Source organism: Mus musculus, chromosome 10 (genome assembly GCF_000001635.26).
Source record: "Mus musculus strain C57BL/6J chromosome 10, GRCm38.p6 C57BL/6J".
NCBI classification, from domain to species: domain Eukaryota; kingdom Metazoa; phylum Chordata; class Mammalia; order Rodentia; family Muridae; genus Mus; species Mus musculus.
The window spans coordinates 22,066,309-22,076,879 of NC_000076.6; the positions used below are offsets into that span (position 1 = coordinate 22,066,309).

A 10,571-nucleotide genomic window follows, 5' to 3' on the forward strand; every position below is an offset into this window, starting at 1 on the left:
TTGACTAAATCCATCATTGAAACAGGATTTCTAAAACACGTGGTCTCCTTTTGGTTTGTCAGCAGCAGTTTCTAAGCTTGCAATAGTTGCACGCATCCTAGAGATGGCATTAGGGCATCAGTCCCACATCCCACGTTAGGACTCTATTGAAGAGAGTGGGCTTCATCTATTCAGGCAGCTCAGTACCTGTTTTAAGTCTCTTCAACTCACCCTACCTGAGGTATATTAGAAACAGCGATGGAAAAGTACAGGGATGGGGACCATAGCAACCAGGTGGATGTTGTTACAGTAATTGACTGTGCAGGATTTCCCAGACCATCCTCTTCCTGAAGGTGGGCATGTGTTGCTGAGAAAAGGTCACAGGCTGGTCCCTAGCGATGTAATCTGCATATTTACAGGTAAACATTCCACAGTCACTCCCATTCAGTTGCAGAGGAATCTCCTCTGATGTCACACTGTACTGCTTCCACTCCAAAGGGTCCAGCTCAACGTTCCTGCGTGTCTTGCTCTCATTTTGTAAATATTGGAAGATGGTCTCACAGATAGACTTCCCTGTCTGCCCCATGGAATCGAGGTATACAATACTTCGTTTTCTTAAATCGATTACCACCAGGCTCCAGTGTACCCTCTGGTGAATAGGCACCAAGATGAGTTCTTTTTCAAAGAGATTGATGCCTCGAGTCCATCTTTTCACGGAACTGTAACCGCCATGCTTTAGCTTGGGGTAAAAGAAAGTGCTAAAGACATGCAGAGCCGGGTAGCCTTGGTTTTCATTTCTCTCAACCAGAAGGTTCATGTAGAAATTGATGACCTCATCATTGAGCCACTGACCGTTCTCCAGCGTCTGGATGTCTCCTCTGCTGATTTGCAACTTGAATCTGGAACTTAGGATTTCCTCTTGGGGTCCTGGACCCAATGCATTCTCAATTTCCTTCTCCATGTCCTCTGTAATATCAAGGATTTGATCCATTTCTCTGCCTTTTCCTCGGTCTGTAATAGGCTTTTTCTCTGCCGCAAGGACTGCCACCTTATTGGGGAATAAGCTATTGCCTTTGCCACTATCCAGGATGATCTGAGCCTGTGTTCCTGGTAAATCAGGCTCCAAGCTGTTCCCCCTTCTTCCTTCACCCTTTATACAATCTTTCTTCTCTGTAACACATTTCTCCTCAGAACAGCACTTCTCTCTCTCCTCTGGTGAAAGACATTCTTTTAGAGCAACAACAGTAGATGGTTCTCGATCGCTCTGAGTTCTTTCTGATCCACGACTGTCTTCTGACTCGCCCCCTTTGATCTTCCAGGTGTTTGTAAGGAACGGGTGAGGCCTGTGTGGGTCTGAACTCACATCTTGGTCGCACTGAAGGTGTTGAAGCAACCTTCCGTATTTTTCCTTTTGGGGGCTTTGTTCGTTTTCTTCCATGACGGAATAGGGCCGCTTGTGACCCTTGCCACCATCAGCAGGCTTCCTCCCAGTTACAACCTGCTCTGGAGATCCTTCGGTCAACTCTAGGGGTTCTAGTTGTTTTGGAGTCTTTCCCTGGGGTTTCCGTACCTGACCCTTGCTAGGATGTTCTCTCGGGAGCTCTTGATCTCGAGGCTCCTTGCCAGGCTCTTTAAATACCATCCCTGTTCCATCCTGGCATTTCCTTTTTGGTTCTTGTCCCAAAGGTTCAGACTCTATCTCTGTCACACTTTCATCGTGGTATTTTCTTTTTTGCCCTATTCCTGAAGCTTCAGGCTTCATCTCCAACCCAGGCTGTTTAGGTTGCCACATGGACAACTGCTTGGACTGCTTTTTAGAGGGTGTTCACTCCGGTATAGTACCAAGCGAAAGCAACCTTATACCTGGCTCTGGGTGGATACTCTTGGGTTGTTCACCCTGATGTCCGAAGAATCACTTCTTCCAGTAGATGGTTGGTCCAAGGTCGCAAACCTATGAGGCTCCTTTATAAACAGTTGACTTTGCAGGTCAGGGTCAGTCAAAGGATGGAGATAATTAAGCTGTCAATATCAGAGACCTATTGGTGAATAGTCAGAGGTCGGCAGTTCACCAGGGGTCCGCTCTGGAAAAGTCAGAGGAGTTCTGAGAATGCTTCCTCGGAAGTATCCTTCTTGGGTGCTGTAACCAGCTAAATATAGAAAACTTCCAAGTCAGACTAATCGTCCTAGTTAATCACTAGTGAGACAGCAGGCCTAAATCCAGCAGCCCACACTTCGGAGGCAACCTCACCAATGATGTTTAACTCACGGGGTTGCCCCTAGACACAGCCTTCAAGGTTCCATAGCTGGGTGTGATGTCACCTGAAAGAACAGTAAGCAAAGGTTTTGGAGGGTGGAAGCCCTCCCCAACCCCAACGTGGTCCAGGGTTTCAAAGCACTCCCTTGCCCGAGTGGGAAATGTGAATGTATTGATACATATCTCAGTTCTTCGGCAGAGTACAGGGTCACCTAAGTCCTCCCAGCATAGTCATAGTACTAGTCAGCTGGTCCTGACTAGTACATTTGTCTTTTAAAAAACTGTCCCATTAAGGTCAATTATAGAAATTTAAGTGCCCTTCTAAGTATCTTCTCACACAAAATATGCTTGCTAATTACAAAGAATAAATAGAATTTTACAGTCATAAAACGTAGTAGGTAGTATTTATTGTGTGACAAAACGTGTTTCTCCTCTGCATAAGCAATCCAGGACAGACCAAAGTGCCCATACCACCATCATACTTGATGAACCGATAAGTTTTATTGGGGTTACATATAGGAATATGGGTGAGGGGTTACTTACAGTAGCAGAAAAGACTCAAAAACAGCTGCATCGCCAAACCCTACCCAGCATGGGTGACAGCTCACAAAAGCTGGGAACTTGGAGAAACTGCACAACCTATAGACGACTCAAAGGACTGGAGAATGTCCTTTTCAGGTGGCTCAGTTGGTCTAAACTTCTTCCAGACAGCTGGTATGAGGGTGGCTCTTTTGAGAGTCTTCTTGGCAGTTCAGCTTCCTTTCATCTGAGAGGGACTCTCAGCTTTTATTGCTCTCTGGCAGAGAAGGAGCCTAATGAATTTGATCAGTTTCAGGGACCATCTTTAGATCTTTTGAGTTGCCTTCCTGCCTGATGAGCTTCCTTTCATAGCGAACGAAGGGTGGTATGGTTCAGTGTTTCAATATTGGAGGAAACTTGAGAAACTGGGACCAATTCACCAAGGATCAATCCCAAAGAGAATAAATAAAATCTCTCCATTGTCCATAGTATCCATTGAGAAAGATACATCACTACTTCAGTTACAATCCTAGCAATAACACAATCCCTGACATCCTCCCTAGAAAACAGTAGGCAGAATTCAATTGTAGCTGTAGTTACAGAGGTGTGTATTTTCTATGGGTCCTGGAATCTGAACTCCAGCCACCATTATTAAACAGTAAGTACTTTACCCTCTGGTCCATTTCACACAAACACACACACACCCACACACACTTTGAGCATCTCTTTGATCTACTCTCAAAGGTGTGGAGATATTTTTACAAAAATGTGAGATGAGAGTTGAGACACAAAATGTTTCTTTTTTTCCACTGAAAATATTAACAAAATGTGCACATGTATTTATAGCAATGTTTTACTGTAAGGAAAAAATGTACTTTTTTTTCTGTAAAAGGTTTGAATTTCTTGTGATTGCTATTTTTTCAGGTATCATTTTGTTTGTACCAGGCCTCTTTCTCTTCTTTCTAATTACACCATGGAGGGATTTGTTCCCATACCAAGAAAAAAACTTGAAACTACCACATTAGTCTTACATCTCTGAATAACCTAGCAGGGCTGCCTTTGTGATAGTGAACATTGTGTTTAGAGGATACATTTATTGTGCTAGGCTTATCAAAACAAAATTGTTTTTAAGTTGTGTAAGCCCTGAAGAAATTCCTCTATCTTGAATGAACCCTGTCAGGTAGGCTGAGATGGACCACCTCTTGGTACCAATTGAGCTACTCTTCAAAAAAAATTGCTGAATGTTGCAAAATATTTCAGTGCCTCAGCTATTCCTCTAAAGTGATGGGTTACACAAGATTACACAGGCTAATGGTTAAGTTCCGCTTTTTATAAACTGCCTGCTTGCTTGCATGTCTGGGGCATCTGCTGGACATGTCACTAAGCAAGCCTAGCCTGCTCTGGGAGAAGATATGAGTTACTTTGGCTTCACAAAATTGTTACTTGGTAGGTTTTGCCCATATAATCCTTTAGCTTGAAATAGCCCGGGCCTAATCTAGAGAATTCTCTCCTTGTTTGCTTCGATCAGTCTTCTTTTAATAAAAATGCCTCTTATTAACTGAAAGCAAACTTGAGTCAGAATGGTGAATCTCTGAAGGACCACAGACCCATAGCACCTTCTCTTCGTTGTCCAAGCACTTCAGAACAATGTTTGTGGTTCTTAGACTTATGTTCCTTTGGTTGGCTGCTATGGCTGGCACCTCTCCAAGAGTGCTTAGCCTCAGCACCGCCCTCATCTCTTCTTCCTGACGTTGAAAGGGACCTTCTGGCTAATTCTCCATCCACTGTAGGTTTTATTAGGTTAATAAATTTCTCTTATAATCCTACCTAGACAGATTTTGTTTTGTTTAAATTATCAATGGATGTTTACATTTGTCTAGGGGTTTTTCCCCTTCTTTGAGACAACTGTATCATTTTGCCCTTTTAATCAGGCTCTGCAACTTTCCAGAACAGCACCATCAGCTGGAGACCAAGTGTTTAAACATACACGCCTGTAGGGACATTACACAGTGAGGCCATGGTTAGTCACTGATCTTCCAGCCTCCTCATCCATAAAAAGAATATCTGCAAGATCACAGTACAGCTGTGGACATCAAGCTAGAAAATGTTTTAGAAGGGCTTTGTAAACTGTAAAGTGCAAGGACGAGCAGAGCGTGGCGGCGAATGCCTGTAATGGAAGCCTTTGGAAGGCTGAGACAGGATGGCAAGTTTTGTCTCAAAAGGTGTAGGTAGGTATCGTCCTTGTCATCATCCTTGCCATCATCATTATCATTAGTATCATCTCCTTTTGCCTTAACTGTGTTGCCTCCAAATTTGTTACCAGATTGAATACCGTCATGGATTAGAATTAAGTTTGACTGGTAAGTATTATCATTCCGTACTGAAATGACTTGAACATGAAAAAATGTACTCTACATGAAATCTATTAGAGCAGTGGTCTGTGTGATTTGTCCTGAGTAATTGCCAATTAAGGTCATCTCAGAGTCCAATGTAGCTACACTGCTACATAATTATACTACATCCAGCCATTACATCATACTCCCTACAATTCCCTAGAATTTTGTTCCCTCCTAGAAATATACTTACGTCCACTAGCCAAACATAACCACATTGGACTGCAGTGTGGAAGCTGGGAATTGTGGTGTTATTCTGAGAGACCATGGTCTCTCAAAACACAGGGGTCTGGTCCTGTTATTTGAAAAGGAGAAGGGGTCTATGTTGTAAGTGGTCACTTCTCCATCCTCATCCACATCTCCTTGTGAAGAGCAGCAGCTGACCTCCCCTAGCCCCAAAACCTTTCCCTTACCACTGACAGCAAATCACACTCCTGCTTCTCCAACTGTTCTTTCCCTGTACACACCACGTCTCAGCACAGGGCTGACCATAGCTTCTCTTCTCAGCCCCAACTCTCCTCTCAGTCATGTCCCCAACTCCCAACCCAAATAAGAATCTGTTGTCCTTCTTGAGTCTCATCCTAAGAGGAATGAGCCCACTGAGGTGCAGGCACAGTCATCCAGGCAAGGCCTCATCAAATCCTGCTCAGGACCAGAGTGAGAGATGCAGCAGGTACAGGTGGGGCTTATGCCTCAGACCTCTCTGAACCCCAGACTGGTTCAGTTTAGCACAGTAGAGCACTCGATATGACTAGGTGCCCAGTAGTGCTGTGGAATGAATGAGTGCTCCTGACATTTCAGCATGATGCAATGGGACATGTGGCGACCCAAAGAAAGAAGACAAAAGCTATGAAGACAGGAAGGGAAGTACTGGGCAGAATTCAAGGTGGCTATGTCCAACATATATACATGTATAAAATTGTCAAAAATAAATTCTTTGTAGAGAGGAGATTACTGCTAATAAATGTCTAGAAATTGGATTTTTTGATCCTTGGATGGGAGAACCAGAGCCACATATTGAGCATAGGACTTAAAGAAGTACACACTCTTTTTATGTCAGCCAACTCCTATTAATGTGGATGCCAGCCTCAGGCACCAGTGCTTTTCCACGGAGGAAGGGCCCCCTGCAAGGATGGAATATACCAGAGAGCAGACAGAGTGTCTTCGTGTCCGAGAAGTGTAGCTGTTCAGTGTGACCTACTAGAGTGGCACATGAGCTTATCAGTATTGCCATTGTGATTTCTGACCATAAGTTTGTCCTAGGCAGCTTGTGGACGAGTAAGCCACTTTATTTCTGTGTCAAGTGCTGAATTTGAGCTCCTAAGATGCTGAGTAAGGTTCACACCTTTAGTGCAGGCCCTGCCTGAATCCATTACCTCCTCTCTTCAGAACTAATAAAATGATTTCTGCTTCCATTTCTTCAATAAGGTACACAGGGCTATGCACTCAGAAATGGAACAAGGAGCCCCCTACTGGCGGCTTGGCAAAGAGATGACCAAAGATTTGCAGGGCCTGGGTAGTTGGTAATGCACTTATTCTTGGATAAAACAGTGATGCTGGCTGGAAGTTTGTCTCCGAGGGCTTTCCAGTAGGTGCTTTAACTGGCAGGTACTCTGTAGTGTTTGAGGAATGTTGGCCATATCCTGTGTCCTTAGTCAGTAGCAATGTAAGGTGTTAGCAGAGGACCTTTAGCACTGGCCAGTTGCTGTTCCCATGCTTCAGTGAGCCTTACTCATGTGCACCTGCCCAGTGTGTGCCTCCCTGGTGTGCACTTGTTCATTTGTATACCTGCTCCAGGACACACCAGCTGCTGGTGTCTGTGATCTATTAACATGTGTGGAATTCTATCATTCCTGTGCAAAGAAGTATACACAAAGGCCTTCATGTCTGTAGCAGCCTTTACTGAAAGAGGGTGAGATTACATTGGCTTATATAGCAAAAATGCAACACTACAACAGACATGTAAGATCTATTAAGTAAATAAAAAGTGTGATCAATTCTACTGCTTGGGCTCTGGCCCCATAGGGAAGCCATTCTCCACTCTTAACAAGTAGACAAAAAACAAAATGCAAAGCTTCATTGAGGGCCAACCTCCTCTTTCCCTCAGGGTCTCCTCTTGATGCCTGAGACAGCTCCATCCACTTCTTGCCTCTAGGACCTACAGTTCTCAATATGAAGTGCTGCCCCCTCAGCCTTCTGGCATGGTTCTGCATGATCTTCACAAACTGACACCAATGTTGGGCCTCCGCAACCCCCTCTGAGGGACCTTGATGGCTTTCCGTTCCTCTTCCCACAACCGACAGGTCACCTCCTCCTTCTTCCTCAGTCCAAAGGAAGCTCCAGGGGCTCTGCTCCATGCTCCTTGGCATGTTCTCATTTTCCGAAGTGCTTCAGAAGTTAAGTATGACACAGCAAGTATACAAATGCATTACCAAACACAGAAACTTAGCTGGGCTCTCTAGGCCACACTTTCTTCTTTAAAATGATCTGGCAGGCTAGCCTGGAGTCCTAGCTTCTTGAAAAGTGGAGGCAAGGTTCACAGAAAACCAGAAGCTTAAGAACAGCACAGGCAAGATAGTGAGACCTGTTGTGCATGGGCCTGGTGCTATTTGTATGTTGAGGCTAATTCCACTCTCCTGGGAGGGGTTGTGGACAAGGAGTGATTCATACTCAGGTGATTTCTTATGAACCAATCTCCTAATGAAAAGGAGCCAATCCCTGGGCTAGTTGGCAGGACTTCTGGGTTGGACAGGGGAAAAGAGGAAGCAGGAGAGAGTTAGGCTCCTTTTGGACATGGACAGTACGAGGGCAGGATGTAGCTACGAGTGTCTCCTGGTTTCAATGGTGGATCGGTCAGGATTTGCCTCCAGACGATTTAGACTTAATATGGCTTACAAGATTAGGATTTTAGAGCCAGGCATGGTGGCACACACCTTTAATCCCAGCACTTGAGAGGCAGAGGCAGGCAAATTTCTGAGTTTGAGGACAGCCCGGTGTACAGAATGAGTTCCAGGATAGCCAAGGGCTACACAGAGAAATCCAAGGTTGTGTTGTGTTTTCCTTCACGTGGCGGCTCATCCAGATTCAAGAGAGAAAGGTAGGACAGCAAAGTGTGGGTGTGCATCAGGAACAGGCCTTGGGGGATTTGAAATATGGGGTTGGTGTGTTAGTGACCCACCAGAGGGAACCTAGCGAGCTTAGTGGAGAGATTGAAACAGGTCTGTCATTGTAGACCAGTAAAAACAGGAACATGGTGGTTTGACTTTTATTATTTCACACAACAGAAACCACCATCATTGACACTGTCAGTTCCACAGAGATGAGCTATTATGGATTGTGTAATGTGAGTTCTCGTGGGGTGGGTAGAAAGCAGCCAAGACCAAACTGTGGAGGTACTCATAAGAGGAGGTACTTATTAGAGGTCTCTTAGAAAGTTAGCCATAGGTAGCCATTAGGAAATAGGAAGGACATTATTAGTCATGGAGGGCTATAGGCAGTCAGTGAGCCAGGAAGGCGAGACTCAGGTGTATGGGAAGCAGGGAGGAACAGCAGAAACAGCTCCCCTTCCTACTGGCCAAGGTAGCACTCCACCAGTAGAGAGACACCTAAGCTGCTTTCTTCTATGGCAACTCTTTGGACAATAGGCCTCTAAGTAAGTAAAGTCACTGAGGTCAGGTCAGAGGGGAAGCTTGTGCTCAACAACACTAAGACTCAACATCGTTACCAACCTACAGCTTGTGTTCAGGGAAAAGGTTGTGTCTGCCATTTTCCTACTGCCAGGAGGCTGCCTCCATGCTACCTCCAGGGGCCTGTCTGGCCCTGGACCCACACCAAGCTAGGGAGAAGGTTGGGGCTGTTTGAGAACTGCAAACAGAGGCTCCTATCTTCACAGGCAGTCTCTTGCCACTGGCTCAGAGACTTACTTCAGGCTCCTTGGTTTCCTCTCCTCTCCTTGAGTGCAGATTTCCTTGTATACTACAGTCATGCAGGCAGCCTGAGGTTAAATTAATCACAGTGGGGCTAGAGGGAAAAGTGTGGTCAAGAACATGGGTTTGTTTTCCCCAACTAGAACCAGTCAGACTCCTCTCATGTGCTCATCTAAAACATGATGGAGCCTATGGGATGAAAACACTTGCCCAGCCTTTGCCAAGCTTGGGTACAAATCCTAGTGCCTCAAAATAAAGAAATAACATCAATAAATATTTCTCAACCTTCAAGGGAAATCTCTTCCATGTCTTTCATGCTCTGATCTCTCCCATCTGTGGTGGCCAATTGTTGTGGGGACCTCCCAACCTTACTGCATAGCTCACTAGCCTCTCCCCTCTGTTCATGTCAGTTAATGCCAATGCATGTATTTTGGAACTGGAGGATGTGGTCAGCACTGTAAAGCATTGCTCATAAACAGGGTTGATATCTTTGTACCTCTTTTACAGGCAGGAAACTGAGGTACAGTGCAATTGTGTTGCCCTAAGGCTGTGCACTGAGTTAGTGTGGACTGACTCCAGAGAGCTGCTCACCTCTGCTCGGCACCACCACCTCTGCTGCCCTGCTCATGTCTGCTTTGTTCGAGCTGGGCACACACAAACCCTCCCAGGTTGCACCTTCCACCTCTGCTCCAGATTACTTGAAGCAGTGTAACCAACAGCACCAGCCCCGGTTAGAGTGGAAGCAAAGGGGCCCTTGGGTGTTGATCCCCAACATCTGGTGATGTTCCTGGCTGAGTCCACTGGGCTCTAGGGTACATCCTTCTTCTCAGCTCTGCCCGTTCATTCAAACATTTCAGTTCGTTTGAAAAATGCAAGGTACAATGGGATCATTGGCACCACAGGATCAGTCAGTTCGCTCCTGGTGATGCACTTTTGCTTGGTATTTTGGGTACTTCTAGGGGCTGTCACTGCAGGGCTTCTAAGTCCCTGATAACCATACTCATTTCTTTCCTGATTCTCTCTTTATGTCAGCAGCTTTTAGATTGGGTGTTGAACTCCAGGCTGCTTGGTTAATACCTCAGAAGTGTGTGAAATCCCCAGCAAGTCTTCTGCAAGCAAGCCTCTGTTGATGATAACCTAAGGGTAGACAACGATGAGATGGGTGAATCCCTGGACAGGGAAGCCATGAGTGAAGCTCTCCATGAGACTGTTCCCTTGTGTATTACAGAAGCAGGTTCTTCCCACTGTGAGTTAATGTGAACCTAGGCTTCCAGGTAGGGGATCAATGGATATGATTTGAGTAGTGGCTGCTCTCACTGTAAACACCTTGCCAGGCTCTAGTCTTTGTTATTTACCTCTCTCTGCTCCTGTTTTCCTGACTATAATGGAGATCTCATATAATGTTCTCCCCCCACTCTCTCCTTTTTTCCTCCTCCTTGTCTTTGCTTCCTTTGGATGTTATCTAATTATCATATCCCCATCCTGTGTCCCACCCTCTCC

The 10,571-nt window shown here is 45.3% G+C and overlaps 1 protein-coding gene across 1 annotated transcript; it reads right to left on the reverse strand.

Moving 5' to 3' along the window:
- Positions 1-1,771, reverse strand: 4930444G20Rik (RIKEN cDNA 4930444G20 gene). The gene has a single exon (NM_053264.2). The coding sequence runs from the start codon at positions 1,769-1,771 to the stop codon at positions 284-286; it is 1,488 nt and encodes a 495-aa protein (NP_444494.1). The 3' UTR covers positions 1-283.
- Between the last annotated feature and the right edge of the window lie 8,800 nt (positions 1,772-10,571).